Here is a 17,760-nt window from a genome sequence, read left to right as displayed (position 1 = left end):
GTCAAGCGCAGTCCATTGTCAAATTCCCCATCATCAACATCTTAGGGGGTCACTATTGGCCAGAAAATGAACTTGACTAACCACATAAAACATTGTGGCTACAAAAACAGGTCAGGGGTTGGGAAATCTGTGGCTCCTGGCTGCTCAAAGTTGAACTGTCATCCCATTGCATGAAAGAGTGCCTTGCTAACAACACTTAAGAAGCTCAATATCAACATCCTCTCCAACCTTTAAAGTTCCCTGCATAGCGATCAGCACGCTGATTGCAACAATGATACCTGGTTTCAGAAGTTACTGCTGTGCACATTCCTTGGAGGCTCACGCAGCCAGAAAGAAAGGTAGAAGGAATACGGCTCAACAACATGCAGGATACAGCAGCCTATTTAATTGGTAACATGTCAACCACCTTAAACATCCATTGTTTCCAGAACTGCTGTACCATCAGTGGTGAGCATCACTTAAGAAATGCACTGCAGCAACTCAGCAAGGACTTTTTTTTATTGCAGTACCTTCTGAACCCATGATTTTTACCACCTTGACAAAGAAGGCAGTAGGTGTAAGGTAACACCACCACTTGTGTGTGATTCTGGGCACTCAGATATCAACACCACCTCCTCAACGGCAAATGAAGATGGACAATAATGCTGGCTTTGCTAGTGCTGCCACATCCTGTAAATGCATAAATCAAAGGGAAAGCCATTTTAAACCAATGCTAAACGTGTTAAAGCCCTTCTTTTTGAATACAATTGCTCATCTGCATGCAGTAATCTTTTCTTTGTATACAGGTATTGAAGTTGTTGCGAAAAATCAATATAAAAAATTACACTGGCCCTATTTCGAACTATTGTAATTACTTCATCCCAGACTCTTTTTAAGGACAATTACATTTCATCACCATTAATCATGGATCTACCACCTTTGCTTTCTGATCAACCTAATGCAACCCTCTGCACATTTCATGTTTCTGAAAGTAACTTATACTTTGTTAGATTATTGTGAATAGTTGCTTCAGCTCTCAATTAAGCCCCAGAGGCTTTCTGTAATTTGGAGATAAAGCAATTCAAATGAAGGAAGCGATTTAACCTAACCCACCATCAGCAGTAGAACATATCTGAATTGCTCTCTCGAATGAAACACCTCAGTAGTTTAAAAAAAAATGATTCCAAAGGATTCATGATTTCACTGAATAGGCTAGGCTTCATTTGCACTGCAATACCTACCCATCCCCCTGCTTATTCGTTCATCCGTTTGACTGCATTACAGTCTTAATCTGCTGCTCAATATGTTCTTTTTGCTGGTGGTAAGGGTTAACACTGCTGTTTTCATGTCAGTGAGTTGTTTCAAGTTAATACCATCATGAAAGCCATGAAGGTCATGTTGCACGGAGGTGTAAGGCTCGAGGAGGCAGTGTAACACTGTTTAGTGCTTCAATTGTGACATCATGACAGTATAGTTTTATGTCAAGTTGACAAACTGCCAGTGATCCATGTGATCTTAGCTCTCAGATGCCTTTTCCAGATGCCCAGCAACGCTGGAACACAAGATCAGCAATATAACTCAGGACCACTAGCTGGAGATCACACTCTTGGTATACTGTTTTGAGACTTTGAGTGGCCCCTGAGGTGACATTGGTAAGATGGAAAGGCCAAAAGCCAAGAGATGGATTCTCCCGGTCTTTTATACAGGTTGCCTATAAAGGCCTGGTATGATTTAAGATTTTAATGTACGTCTCAAGCAAACTGGAAGAGGTTTATAAAATCATGAGGGCATAGATAAGGTGAATAGCAAGGGTCTTTTCCCAAGGGTGGGGGAGTTCAAAACCAGGGGGCACATTTTTAAGGTGAGAGGAAAAGATTTAAAATGGACATAAGGGGCAATATTTTTACACACTGTAGTTCGTGTGTGGAATGAATGCCAGAGGAAGTGATGCGTGCAGGTACAGTTAGAACAGTTAAAAGACATTTGGATAAGTACATGAATAGTAAAGGTTCAGAGGCATAAGGGCCAAACGCAGGCAAGTGGGACTAGTTTAGTTTGGGAACCTGGTCACCGTGGGCTAGTTATACCAAAGGGTCTGTTTCCATGCTGTATGACTCTGTGAAAGGATAATTCTTAACTCTTCTTAATCTTAATATTATTAATGCTATGTTTACATTTATTTACTTTGTTGCAGATGCGGAAATTGAAAATGGTGATAGTAGAATCAAACAGGAATAGCTGGGGGAAGTCAGTTTGAACAATGTAGCGTGATGATGGTTATGATGAAGCTTAGAAATTTGCATTGCAGTTTTCAATTTTGTGAATGATACTTTTGTATTCTCATTACAATTTGCCTCTGTACATACGCCAGAAGTTAAAACTACACATGACTTCATATACATCCTGCACGTGCGTTATATGCATGCGAGAAATTTATATACAAAGTATACATGCATATCCACGCATACATGCATACTTTTCTTTCTTTTTCCTACCTTCTCATTGACCGTGATGAAAATAAATTTAAGACGATTAAGAAGCACACCAAAGATTTTATTCACAGGATATGAAGGAGCAGTAATGTGTAATTCAATTAATATTGATGACATGGAAATAATGCAGTATTAATTATACAGACATAACTGTTAATATCTGTGTCACACAAAAACAACAGGACTAACTCATGCGTATATAATCAAAAGTGATAGAAATTCTCAGTAAATATGAAATACCATCCCTTTACTTGTTTGAAGTATTTATTTAGTGCAATAATCCGTACACAGTACAGGTCAAAATGTAGATGAAACAGTTCATTCTAGTCCATCGAGTGAAAACTGTAGAATGATACAGAGTGAATGATAAAACTGAATGGCTTTATTACATTTCAGGTTCTACAGAAATGCAAGTTGTTATTATATAGAGAGGAGAAAACAGAAATATTGATGTTCTTACTTTGCATATTAGTAATTAAATCAAAAAGCACAACAGATGTCGAATAAAGTAAATGGACAGACAAGATTGGGGATGGGCGATAGTGGTAGTGAGAGCAAGAAGACGAGTGACAAAGAGAGAGACAGTAATAGAAAGCATAAGAGAGAATGCAAGATAGAGCCTAAGGGAAAACTGTGCTGGGCCGCAATGCAAAAGGTGGTGGCAGAGTGTCAGCAGAAAAGAGGGGGAGATGTTGGAGGACAGATGAAGAAAAAAATCAAATGGAAATGGCATTAGAGAAACTGAGCCTGAGAGAAAACAGTGCCAAGGGCAAACTGGTGAAAGTACCACAAAGGTGCCAATGGGTCGGTGGAGACAAGTGATAGGTTGTTTGGAGAGTTTCGAAGGAAGCAGCATGAAAGAGACTGAAGATCAGACTAGCAGAGCAAGTACAAGCATCAAGGAGCCAGGTTCAGAAAGAAAGGAAGTAAAACCGTCAGCAAAACATAGGGTGCAGATTGGAGAGTGAGTGATGATCTTTATGATACAAGTCTTTAAAAAGTGTTTTGTTGATTGCTATTGAGTTTACTTAGTGTCATGGCAGGGAATCTCAGTTCCGCAGAGCGGACAAGCTATTCCATATCAGAACTAAAGAATGGCATGTAGACTTCCTGGTGCCAGGGTAAAGAATGTCCCTGAATGGCAGAAGGGCACTCTGAGGGGACAGGGTGAAAGTCAAAGATCATGGTCCATATCAGTACTAAAGATGCAAGTGAAAAGAGAGAGGAGGTCCTGCAATCAGATTTTAGTGAGCTTGGAAAGAGACTAGCAAGCAGTACTTCAAAAGGCAGTAATTTCTAGATTACTCCTGCTTTCCACAAGTTAATGAGTTTACAGACTGAAAGAACAGCAGGTGACTGCACAATGGGAGAAATGATGCTGACGGTAGGAATTTGGATTGGAACTGGTTCTAGAGGCGGTCCTTTACAGACTAGACAGGTCTCACTCAAAAAGAGCAGACAGCAAGATCCTTTTGGGGTAGTTTGTTAGTGGCTTTGGGAACTTTTAAACTAACTTGCAGGGGGATAAGAATCAGGAACTTGAATTCGGAAACATTAACATAGTGCTCAAAGAGGTGGATGAAGAATATCACAACGGAGTGAGGAAGGTTCAGAAAGCATCCCTGTTCAGGGATCAGGCAGGTATTTCCAAGACCACAGGCTCAAACCCAGGACAATTCATTACAGCCTTGATGCAAAGATCAAGAATGTCATTGAGAGGCTGCAGTGCACTCTGAGAACAGCCAGGAATTGTGGTCTATATTTGTTTCAAAATCACAGGGAGAAAGAGGGCTGAGATCTGTACTAGGAGGAGGAGGGGAGGTGATGGCCTAGTGGTATTATCGTTAGACTGTTATTCCAGAGACCCAGATAATGTCTTGGCGTCCTGGGTTCGAATTTGAATTCAATAAAAATATCTGGAATTAAAATCTGACGATGATCATGAATCCATTATCAATTGTCCAGAAAAACCCATCTGGTTCACTAATGTCCTTTAGGGAAGGAAACTGCCATCCTTACCTGGTCTGGCCAACATGTGACTCCAGACCCACAGCAATGTGGTTGACTCTGAACTGTCCTCTGAGCAATTAGGGATGGGCAATAAATCCTGCTTAGCCAGTGACACCCTCATCCTGTTAATTAATTTTTAAAAAGTCAGTCTGATAGGTAATGCAATAAAATCAGCATTAAGATTATAGTGCAAGATTATAAATGCACAAAGTGTGCTACATTAGTGACTACAGGTGAACAGAAATGTACAAACATGATGTTATGGTGATAATAGAGACTGGTCAAAAACAGCGCAGGACTTTGAGTATCGGAGTTGGGAAGTCATGTTGAGGTCATACAGGAAGCTGGTGAAGCCTCTTCTGGAGTAATGTATCCAGTTCTGGTCACCCAGTTATAGGAAGGATATTATTAAGCTGGAGAGGGTTTAGAAGAGATTTACCAGGATGTTGCTGGGTATGGAAGGTTTGCATTACAAACAAAGGCTGGATAGGCTAGTACTTTTTCCAATGGAGCGGAGGAGGTTAAGAGGTGACCTTATGAAAGTTTACAAAATAATGAGGGGTTTAGATAGACTTGATGGTAGTTTTCTTTTCCATAGGCTGGGGGAATTTCAAGACCAAGGAGCACATTATTAAGGTGAGAGGAGAGAGATTTGAAAAAGATACTAAGGGGCAAATTTTTTGCACAGAACATGGTTCGCGTGTGGAATTAACCTCCTGAGGAAGTGGTGGGTGTGGATACAATTACAACATTTAAAATACATTTGGATAAGTACATGAATAGGAAAGGTTTGGACGGTTATGAGCTAGGAGGAGGGAGGTGGGATTTAGTTTGGGATTAATTTTGGACTGGTTGGACCGAAGAGTCTGTTTCCATGCTGTATGACTCTATGACTAGGTCCTCAATATTCCTGCAAACAAGATACGCAGAAGGGAAAGGGAATGAAAAAAAGACAGAAGCCTGGCTCTATTAACTATGGGAAATATTGCTGTATTGGACAAAGAAGATATGCTGGAGGGGGTCAAGTACAGATTAGAGTTAACAAAAACAGACATACCTCAGCCTTAATAGTTACACATTCTATCTTTCCCACCAAGAAAAAAAAGGACATAACAAGGCTCAGAAACTATAAATCAGAAAGAAATCCACTTTTCTGAGTTGCGATGTGTTGTGGTGACATAATAAAGGACAGAAAGATGGAATAGCTCCTGAAGTGCACGCGCACAAATTTCTTGATCAATATGTTTCCAGTTCAATGAGGAAGGCTGTATAGTTATATCTAATTCTGGGCAAAGAAGTTGGTCAAGTGGATCAAGCCTCAGGTGCTAGAACAGGGAGAGGCAATCAAAAATGAAGAATATGATTCAAAAGGCAAACAGAAACAGAGAAATGTATGTACATGAATTATTGAAGGGCGCAGGGCAGGTGGAGAACATTGTTAAAAAACCAGAAGACATCTTGAGCTTCATAAAGGAAGCACAGAGTACAAAAGCAAGGAAAATGATAGCGAAACTTTAGAAAACACTAAACTAGAAAATCACATCCAATCTAGAGCACTGCACTTTCAGAAGGGCATGAAGAGTATTAAAAAGTCCAGAAAAGATTGACAAGAATCCTTTCTGAGGATGAAAGACACCGGTTATATTGACAGATTGCACGATGTGCGTATGTTGTCCTTAGAGAAGGTTGAGAGGAAATTAGATAGTACAAAACCATGTAGGGAGCAAGACAGCGTAGATATTGAAAAACCATTCCTAATACAATAAGTGTTAAGAACCAGAGGACAAGTTTATGGTGGGTGGAATAAAGAACCAACGATGACACGATGAAAAACAAACAATTTGAATTTGGAATGTCTGTGAGTGTGATGGAGGCAGATACAATTGGGGATTTCAAAATGGACAAGCACCTAATCAGTAAAGAAATTGCAAGGCTTTTTGGAAAGGGCTGGGACTAATTGAAATTAAAGATTATGATCATAGAATGGTTCCAGGGCATGCTGAGGCCATTCAGCCTTGCCTGAGCAATGGTGAACCTGTAAAAAACACTCAATTGGCAGCTGCTAAGTCATCAACCCAGGAATGACTAAAAGGAATAGCTGACAATAGAAGTGAGCTGGACAAATGCACACTGCAAAATTTATAGAGTGTGAACCATGGCTCAATGGTAACAGTCTCAGAAATGTCCTCGACAACAAAACCTAAATTGGTTCCCACATTTCACAGTATCAGCACAGCATATCTTCAATGTCACAATGGTGAATACAGTACAAAAAAGAAAATTGGTTGTAAAATGCTTTGGTATGTCTGGAGGTCATGAAAGTTGTTGTATCAATCTAAGTCTTTTCAGGTCTTTCCCTGAACAGCCAGATGGATATTTGGGCAAACAGCCAGCAGATTTGCAGTCAAGAGATACAAGACTATGACTAAATGTGGTGAACAGACAGATAATAGCTGAAAAGCTGGCACAATAGACTTTTTGTGAAAGAAAATTACTGATAAGCCTATCCAAAGCCCATGAGGTGGGTAAGCAACCGAGTGATTTCCAAAAGAAGCAGAAACAAATATCGCTAAATAGAACACACGCCAGGATTATGATTCTTCATTCAGCCTCGTATGTTTTCAAGGTTATTGGAGACTATTAATCCAAGTTTATGCACAAAGATTTCCTTGGTGGGAGACAAAGCCTAGAACAAAGTGACTTTTCAGAGATAAAGACCTCAAAAAGCTCCCCACCCCACTCCCTGCCGGGACTTCAGGCTCCTTGTGAATCTTACTCAAGGAAACCCAAATCCAAAAAGAGGTCCATCCAAATCTCACCACAAAATTCACCAAGGGGCCCAACATTCATGGGAAGCCTTTGTTCAAGTTGGAGGAAGAGCTGTGTCAGGACAAACCTTCACTACAGAAACAAAACATAAGAATACCAGATTTTGAAAGATTTTAATTTGAACAGTACAATTGAACAATTTTTATTCCTTAGCTGTAGCCAAATTGACTCTGTTCTCGAACCCTCTGAGGCATCATTCTTCTCCAGCAGTTCAATGGTCTTCTGAACATACACTGCTACCCATTTTCCTTTCTTTCCTTGTCTATCTTTCCTAAATAACCATTAGCCAGGAATATTTACATCCAGTCTTGCCCTTTCTTGAGACAGATCTCTGTTATTGCTACAACATAATACTTCCATAAGTATCTGTAATTTCCCAAATTTATTTATCATACTCTGTGCATTTATGTACATGCACGTTAATTCTGTTTTGGACTTCATTTCTTGCTCTCTCACTCCGACCTCACTTATTAAATTGCTATTGCCGATGTTGCTGACAGCTGCATCCCCAAGTATTTTGCGAACCTTGGTATTCTCCTCTACAATTCTCGCTTGGATCCCACACTCCTGCCAAGTTAGCTTAAAGCCCTCCCAACGGCATGAACAAACTGCCCTGCAATGAACTTGTTGTCAGCTCTGTTCAGGTGCAACCCATTCAGCTTGTATGCGTGTCACCTTTCCCAAAGCTAATCCTCCGTCTGAGCAATGTGCGCATGACTTTAATGACTGGATATATCGCAGTGGTTTGGTTGTTGAGAACTAAATACTTGCCCTTGTTTCTGAACTCCCCTCCATCCCCTTACCCACATGTCCTAGTACCCCCCAAATCCCTATCGAAATAACACCCATTTCCAAGGGGGCATCATCAATCTGTTTGGGTGATATCATGGCACCAGCTACGGCCTTTGCTCAGATCCTGCTGGGTTTTGCATTCTCCAGCCTCAAACTGGTTGGCAGCTCCTAGCAGGGAAGGGAGGGCAGCGGACAGGGGCTGGGGGGTCATGAGGTTGTGAAGAGGAAGAGGACACCTCTTTCTCCCAGGACCTAATTCTGTCCAAAAGGCAGCCTACTGGAAAGGCAATCGATCCGTTAAGATCTAGCACATTTTCTTACATCAGCATGTCATGGGTTTCCCTCCTGCAATCTTCTATAAAACGGGAAAACTCAAACTATTGGTTCAGAAACATGTTAGTTTGAAAGAGCTATCCAGGGTAAATAGCAGGCAGTCAGGTTGGAAGTGAAAGTAAGGAAATGGGGACAGGCTGAATAATTGTTTTACAGCAATATTTACAATCAAGGCAGAAGTAGCTTGTTCGACATCCCAAGCAAATTAATATTGAAGGATAAATGGGGTTGTTTCATAATAAGTGGAAGTGAAGACACAGTAAAAAGAATATAAGGTCACAAAGGGCTACCAACTCTTAGGACCAGATTATTTTCTTCCCACACAATTAAGGGAAGTAGGTGAGAATATTGCAGATGGCCAATGATTAAGGAACTATTTCTTTAGGTTGGAAAATTGTCCATCTTACATCACTGTTTAAGAAAGATGTAAGAAGAAAACTAGGAAATTATAGACATGTTACCTTAATATCTGTTGTATGGCAATTTCTGATGCAGTTTAACAGCTTAAGAATGTTCAGCTGTACCCAAATGACCCAGCATGGATTTGTAACTTGTAGATCATGCCTGACAAATTTGAACATTTTAGAAAGGTGACCAAAATAGAGGACAGAGTCCTGTCCATTGGTATCAGAATCATAGAGTTGTTCAGCATGGAAACAGACCCTCCGGTCTAACCTGTCCATGCCAACCAAAGACTTAATTTAATCTAGTCCCATTTGCCAGCATTTGGCCCATATCCCTCTAAACCCTTCGTTTTCATATATCCATCCAGATGCCTTTTAAATGTTGTAATTGTACCAGCCTCCACCACTTCCTCTGGCAGCTCATTTCATACATGCACCGCCCTCTGCATGAAGAAGTTGCCCCTTAGTTCCCTTTAAAATCTTTCTCTTCTCACTTTAAACCCATGCCTCCTAGTTTTTCACTCCCCTACCCTCGGAAAAAGATCTTGAATATTCACCCTATCCATGCCCCTCATGATTTTATAAATATCTATAAGGTCTCCCCTCAGCCTATGTAGTTCTAGGGAAAATAGCTTCAGCCTCTTCAGCCTCTCCCTATAGCTCAAACCCTCCAACCCCAGCAACAGCCTTGTAAACCTTTTCGGAACCCTTTCACATTTCACACATTTCGCCTATAGCAGGGAGACCAGAATTTATATATAAGGAACCACTGCAAATATTAATGGTGGTAAAGGTTCAAGGTTCTCTACAAAAAACGGCAACAGCTGCTAGATCAATCTCGAATCTTAAATCGCAGATTAATAGATTTTTGTTAACAGAGTCTGTTAATGGATATGGGGTAAGGATGGGTGTATGAAGTTAATTCACAGATTGATCACAATCTTACTATGTGTGGGAACAGCATTTAGGAGGTAAATAGTCTTCAACTCTTCGTACATTCTCCCTCATGCACTGTGCTCCTCCACAGTTACCGACAGTATCTTCTCCTATTTTGAAAAGCGGGTTGCTGTCCTTGGTGCTGTACAGACTCGACTCCTCACATGATCCCCTTGATGCATTTTAAAATTTCTGCTCCCTGCTGGATATTGCTTTGGAGTCACTTCAGTCCTTGCAGTGGCATTCAGAAAATAAGAAAACCAATTTTGCAGTGTTGTTATTTACCTTAGTGTCATATTGTCAGCCTTCTTCAGTCTGTTTATCACATCTCTGAAACACAGTATCGTGTCAATGCATGACTTTGTTTGCGATAGAGATTCAATCCAATCTAAGTCACATTGATATCAGTTCAATTCAATCCTCCTACTTTTCTTCTTTATGTTACATTATATTCCTGATTCAGTTCAAATATTTCATGGAGTTGAACTGCTTGCTGTTGAAAGTAGCAACAAGTCCAGTCGCACAGGGGAAGGGAGATTTTAATCATACCATTTTCACCAATGCTAAAACTAATATTTGCAGAAAAACACTCAAAGGATCCTTCTCTTGGTCACCAGGGAGGCTGAATAATCAGAATGGTCATGAATCATTTTTGTTACAATTATGTTATGGCTCAAAGGAAGCATAAAGTCTTTCAAAAACATGTTCATTTGCAAGCATGAGCCATGCCTGTATAATGTGATGCATATGTGATATAACAACTAGTGCTGTTCACAAGGACAATTCATAACTTCAATAAAAAATAATTACTATATACTCCATTTTGGAAATGATACACCAGTAACAATAATATAGTTGGAACAAAAAGGTCATGACCTGAGCACACAATTGCCATTGACAAACATTTTTTGTGAAATGCAACGTGTCTATGATACTGAAAATCTCACTTGATTATCGTTTTAAGTCACATAACCATCCTGGGTTCATTTTCTTTTCACTTTGAATTTCTTTTCAGATCACAATTTGGAGTTAAATTCTGATTACTTTGCCTCAGAAAATCTTGAATAAGTGAACAGTTCATAGTCTTTGCAACTTCCATTTCTATTCCTTTCCTCCTTTTTTGCTTCAAAGTTCTGCCAAAGCTGCTCGTGATCTGCCACCAGAAGTACGAATCTCATGTGCGATGACTCATCAACCAACTGTTCTAGTTTTCAGTTTTCCCCTCTTGTATGACCTTTCCGAAGCAGTACAATCACTGCAAGGAACTTGATGCATGGCATCTTCTTTACATTCTCAGAATGGTGTAAAGCCCAATCAACAGAAAATAAGGATAATCCTGATCATTATGTTGGAAGGGAAGAATATTGGTGATGACAATAGGAGACTGTTCTCTTCTTTGAATAGTGCCACCCAATATTTTCCTATCAGATCCAACAGAATCCTTGATTTAGAGTCTCCACTGAAAACAAGGAGCCTCTAATAATGCAGCACTCCCTAACTGTTTTGTGAAAGGTTCAGCTGGCATAGTAAGTTAGGGGTATGACCCATCTAAATTACTTGGGTTCAAGACAAGCTACAAGTGCATGCACAATTTAAATATGATTCCGTCTTGCTTATCAATGAAGCACAGTACGGTTTTTTTGACTGCTACAAGAATGCAATGTATTTAGATGGCACATAGAACATCGTGCATCATCTTTTCACTTTCCAGTCACACAATAAATAATCAAAATATTGCAGGGTGACTTATACTTGCAGTGATTTCTACACTGGTCATTTTTACACTAGTCATATTGCTGTCTCACCCAATAGCTCAACAATAATCTGATTCCGTTTTTATCGATCATATTGATCAGTGGCTAGCACTGCTGCCTCACAGCACCAGGGACCCGGGTACAATTCCACCCTCGGGCGACTGTCTGTGTGAAGTTTGCACATTCTTCCTGTGTCTGTGTGTGTTTCCTCCAGGTACTCTTGTTTTCTCCCACAGTCCAAAGATGTGCAGGCTAGGTGGATCGGCCATGATAACTTGCCTGTAGTGGTCAGGGAGATGTAGATTAGATGGGTTATGAGGGATGGGTCTGGGTGGGATGCTCTGAGGAGCAGTGTGGACTTGTTGGGCCAAAAGGCCTGTTTCCACACCATAGGGATTCTATAATCTATGAAATTCACAGGAAACAGATGTCAGGTTGATGGGCAGAAGTTCACCCCAACAGAGGCAGAGCTTTATATAAGTATTCACACCTTACTTATAAAGGCATCTGACAGCTCCAAATTGGAAAATGAAGCTGACAAAATGGTTAATAATTCACAGTGATTGTGGGTATCACAAGACAATTCCAGGAACTTCTGTTCCACTTATATTTTCTCCACCTAAAGAAAAAGCTACTGCCATCAAAGTGAAGTTGATGGACACATATCAACGTTTCTGAACTTGTTAAATGTTAAAAAAAAAATCCAGATCAAATAGTTGACAAATCAAGACTTGTGTAGTTAGCAAAATAAGGTTTCTGGAAATATATGAACTGCAAATGATGGAAGAGATACAACATTTAAAGAGGAAAAATTTGCAACCAACGTACCTTTTAAAGACCTCACCATAATGTTAGTGCTCCCTTGGAAGACAGACATTGTTACACTATTACCCATGCATCATGGGTCAAAATGTGTCATCTCCACTTATGTATTGAAGAAGACATCTCACTGTCAATGTCCACAGTGGAGCTATAACGTCCTTATGGTTGACATTAGTTTCACTTTTGTAGCATGAGATTTCTGTAGAGGCCACAGGTGGCTGTTATGTAGGACAGCTTACAATACTCTAGTATATATGCTTCTGTTTCCCTTTTTACAATTTCAAAACCAAACAGATTGTTCAATGGTTCAGCTGAATAGAACTCTGTTGATACACAAACACCACATGAATCTCCTGTCAGAATTATTTTTAACTCAACAAAATTGTCAACTGACGTTATCTGCCTTCTTTGAACAAAGATTTGTGTGTTATTAACTATCTTCTTCTGTTATGACAGCAGCCTTCAAGTTCTTGGATGTTGTACTTTCTTTGACCATGCAACAAAGGGCAGAGATTAAGGTCAAGTGTACAAAAGACATTGAGGCCTGTAGTCATGGTGGTTAAGGCAATGGGTTTGAAATTGATATGCATATCCCCACACAGGTTTGTACAAAGACATTCTCGTGGCACAGTGACAGTGCCCATCTCTGAGCCAGAAGACCTGGCTCCACATCCTACATCGGTGTGTAATGCCATATCAGAACTCAGAAGAAAAGTCATGTTTAGATTTGAAACACGAGCTCTGTTTTTCTCTCTTCACAGATGCTGCCAGACCTGCTGAGTTTCACTGACACTTTCTGTTTAAATCTTGGATTTCCAGCATCTGCAGTATTTTGCTTTTATTCAACTGGAAATAGACAGTTGGATTTCTGTACTTGTTAGATTCCCAATTACATAACAACAGAAATGTCAGCATTCTCCTCCCATCCTCTTTCATCAGCACAACTTCATATTACCTGGCCTTAGCCACTTCCTTCCAATTGTCAAATTTCTGCCAACTATGCCCTTGTTCAGACTGGCATCCTCCTCCATAGTTTATACTGGCACTATTCTTGCTCACCACTTCCCTATGAATTCACATTGTGATTCTGTGCCATTCTTCCTTAGTTCACACTGCTAGTGCACTCCACCATCCTGACCACAATCCCACTAATCAACACGACCCATCTCCTCCCTGAGCTTGTTGCTATGTTGGATGCGATAGAGAGAGGGTATGGGTTAGAGCAAGGGAAGAGGGAAAGGAAATTGAACTCTGTCGAGTAATGGCTACAGGACCTGTCATGACATATCACAAAATCATTCCAACTGTGTGACCAGAGAAGTGCCAAGATTCAGCATGACAGGACCATTAGTAATAGTGGGGTACAGTTAACAAAGTTTAAAGGTTGACTTGAAAGAAAAACGACATATAGGACCCTGAGCAATGTTGTGCAGTCAGAAACAGACTAAGAACAAGATGACAAATATATATTTGTGAGCTGAACAGCAATTCTCTCCAAAAACAACTCAATCAAAAGTTACCTGCTGTCAAAGAAGTGCAAGAACATCACATTATAATATTACAAGTCTACAACAGAATTTCTCAATTTGAACAAAATTCTAACTGACTTTACTTGATTTCATTTTCCTCCCCATAACTTTTGCTGCTGGTCGTAAATCTTTCTTTGGTAGACATCAGATTCCACAAGTGATACCTACTCTGAGAGCTCAGTGAACATTCATCATGTGCAAGCCCAGGCAGAACATTTAGGTATGGAAAGGCCATCACGCATTGGAGCCTAAAGCACTCAGAAATTCACACAAGTGGGATCAAAGAAATACAGAGGTCAAAGTTTGGTGCTTGCAATGATCCCTCCAAGTTCAGCTAGAACAAGGAGGAGGCTACTCAATCCCCAAAACTGCTCCGCCATTCAATTCCATCATGTCTGATCTCTATTTTAGTATAAAACAAAGAACTGCAGATGCTGGAAATTCAGAAGAAAAGACAGAAATTTTTGGAGAAACTCAGCAATTCTGGAAACACCTGTGAAGACAAAACAGTGTCTATGTCTCAAGTCCAGTGACCCTTCTTCAGAATCTATTTTAGCTCAATCTGTCTCTTTTAGATCAGTAACCCTTGACAGTCTTGTTCAATTTAAATCTGGTGATTTCCATTTTGTGGTATCAGCACATTACGTAGATCACAGACTGAACACAATCCAATTACAATATCAAAGTTGCAGATAAAAGTCTAGAGATAGGAAGGTTTATCTTTAGGAGGTGATTATGGTGAAAGACCCACCATTAGCACTACATAGCACTGCAGAGGTCACAACTGTTTCTGGAGGCATCACATTAGGTCCCTTTATAACTAAAGTAGTTCATGACTCAGATAACACAGTGTGGAGCTGGATGAACACAGCAGGCCAGGCAGCATCAGAGGAGCAGGAAAGCTGACGTTTTGGGTCTGGACACTTCTTCATAAATGGGGGAGGGGAAGGGGGCTCTGAAATAAATAGAGATGAGGGCGTGGTGATAGCAGGTAGATAGTGGAGCGGGTAGGTGGGAGAGAAGGTGGACAGGTCAAGGAGGCGGGGACGAAGCTAGTAAAGGTGAGTGTAGGTAGGAAGTGGGGGTGGGGATTGGTCAGTGAGGTGGGAGGAACCAATAGGTGGGAGAGAAGACGGACAGGTCAAGGAAGCGGGGATGGAGGGGATGTTGGTCTTGGGATGAGGTCGGGGGTGGGGAGATTTTGAAACTAATAAAGTCCACATTGAGACCATTGGGTTGTAGGCTCCCAAGGTGGAATATGCGGTGTTGTTCCTCCAGTTTTGGGTGGCATCATTGTGACACTGGAGGAGGCCCAGGATGGACATGTCATCCAGAGAGTGGAAGGGGGAGTTGAAGTGATTTGTGTCTGGGAGGTGCAGTTGTTTGTCACGAACCGAGCATAGGTGCTCTACAAAGCGGTCTCTGAGTCTCCACTTGGTCTCAGTGATGTAGAGGAGGCCACATTGGGAACAACGGACACAATAGACAACATTAGTGGATGTGCAGGTGAACACCTGTTTGATGTGGAAGGGTTTTTTGGGGCTTGGGATGGGGTAAGTGGGGAGGTGTAGGGGCAGGTGTAGCACCTCCTGCGGTTGCAGGGAAAGATGCCGGGGGTGGTGGGGCTAGTGGGCAGTGTGGAGCGGACGAGAGAGTCGCGAAGAGAGCGGTCCCTCCGGAAGGCAGATAAGGGTGGGGAGGGAAATATATCCTTCATGTTCATGACTCAGTTGTGCCAGATTCTGGCAATCTTTTGAAAGACGGAATAATGATGACATTTTCCCTACTACCAGTGGATTGGGCCTTCCAATTTGCCTAAAAGCAGCCATTTCTACAGCTTCATTAGTTAGTCTATGAAACATTGTCGTAAAATAGGTTCTACAGAGATTAGAGTACCTATTAGTCATGGCTCATCTTTATTCAAAGGATGTGAACACATTGGAGTCAGTTCAGACATGATTGAGAAGAATACTTTTAGCAATGAGGAACTTCAGTTAATAGGAAGGCTGAAGAAGTTGGGACAAGAGAGAAGCGTACTGAGAGGAGATCTGATAGAGATTTTCAAAATCATGAGCAGGTGGATAGAGTAGATTTGGAGAAACTGTTCCTACTCATAAAGGCAAGAAGAATAAGATGGCATAGATTTAAAGTGATTTGTGAAAATAGCCAGGTTGGTGGGGTAAAACATCTTCATCCAGTGAATGGATAGGGTACAGAACGCATTGTGTGGAAGTGTGGTGGAGACATGTTCAGTTGAGGCATTCAAGACAGTGATAATGTACAGGGAATGAGGAAGAAGGCGCAACTTGGCTCTGCATAATAATGTTCATTTAATGAACTGGTGCAGACACAATGGGTTATGGGGAGTGGCAGGAAAGTCTGGCTGAGACTGAGATGTGATCAACCATGGTTGTATTGAATGAGGGTTGAGAGTCTGAACTGCCTACTGCTGCTCCTAGTTCTTACGTCCTTATGGCCTCCTCTGCACCATAAGGCTTCTCTGATTCCGTGCTCGAGCAGCATCTTAAATCTGAATAGACTACAACTCCAATTTGAGTGATAAGCCCATTCATTTGAAGCAAATTGCTGCTTCCATGGTATCTGCTTGTCTGTGTAGTTTCTTCAAAAAACTGTTACCTCTAATAAAAATAAGACTTCAGCACAACAAAGAAAAGGTATCCTCTACATCTTGTCTTGTAATGAAGAAACTGTGCCTTTAAGTGAACCACGCCAGCAGCCTCCAGTTAACAAAAAGACAGAATATTGATTTATTGCATCAAATTATTCTCTACTCCACACCCCCTCCTTCACCACCACCACTTTCATTTCTGTTTTGAGAAGCTTCCACTGAGAACAAACCGTGTGATTCAACCCGAGGAATGACCGAGGAGGAGTTTGCTGTTCCTGGCCCTGTCAGGGAATTGAATTACAGCTGTAATTACACAGTTGCTTTATCCTTTGAGCAGTCTCGAGTACATGACTGCTTTCCTGTCTCTGTTGACTGAGTCCCATTATATCATCAGCCTCCAAATGACAGCTCTAGGATCTCATTGATACCTGCCCCAGCAAAGTTCCAAAAAGTGATAACATCTCACAGGTCAGAGGTACCACTTGGAATTTTTCAGATCAGTTTGGTCAGGAATGACACGATCCAGCCAGCCTCTTCAAATTATAAGGTAGTTACTACGATGCCTCTCGACAAAGATTGCAGCATGCTTGGTAAGGTTTCAGGCACTTCTCCATCGATGAAATACCTCAGACTGCAGTCAGACATATTTTGTTTGCACAGTTAACTGCAAACTCATGTATAAATAATAAGGCTTCCATATTTCCAATGAAAATATATAAACCAATTTATTTAAGAAATCTGACCATCTGCTATTGGAACACCTACCCTCTCTGCCAGCCAACTGAACACGATGAGCAATTCCGATTCTACTTCCCTCTATAATGACCAATCTTGTAGAATCAACTTTCTGTTGAGTCTCAGAACAGCTTCAGTATGTGAGAGCTGTCAGTTCATACAAACTGTCAGTATCTCTCTACCTTGAGTGGGCTTTGACAGGAGGCTTATAGAACTGTACAGCATAGTGATGGTCACTTTGGCCCACGATGTAGTGCTGAACATGACCTCAAATTAAACTAATCCCTTCTGCCTGCCTTGGTCCATATCCCTCCATTCCTTGCAAAATCATGTGCTTATCTAAACATCTCTTAAACACCCCTATCTTGTCTGCCTCCACCACCAGCCCTGGTGGTGCGTTCCAGACTCCTACCACCCTGTTTGTAAAAAATATACCCCTTGTGTCTCCTTTGAACTTTCCCCCTCTCACCTTAATTGCATGCCCCCTGGTATTAGACATCTAGGCTTATATATTTA

The 17,760-nt window shown here is 41.0% G+C and overlaps 1 protein-coding gene across 1 annotated transcript in view; it reads right to left on the bottom strand.

The window, feature by feature from the left end:
* The window catches only part of brinp1 (bone morphogenetic protein/retinoic acid inducible neural-specific 1), a 107,149-nt gene extending 93,034 nt beyond the window's left edge, over positions 1–14,115 (bottom strand). Inside the window, exon 1 of the mRNA XM_048613350.1 lies at positions 13,964–14,115. Coding sequence (XP_048469307.1) covers positions 13,964–14,115 — 152 coding nt within the window. The remainder of the gene's footprint in view (positions 1–13,963) is intronic.
* Between the last annotated feature and the right edge of the window lie 3,645 nt (positions 14,116–17,760).

The sequence above is a fragment of the Rhincodon typus genome, chromosome 28, assembly GCF_021869965.1.
Source record: "Rhincodon typus isolate 14 chromosome 28, sRhiTyp1.1, whole genome shotgun sequence".
Classification (NCBI taxonomy): Eukaryota; Metazoa; Chordata; class Chondrichthyes; order Orectolobiformes; family Rhincodontidae; genus Rhincodon; species Rhincodon typus.
Note: the sequence above shows the minus strand (reverse complement) of the source record. Positions and strands in the feature narration are given on the sequence as shown.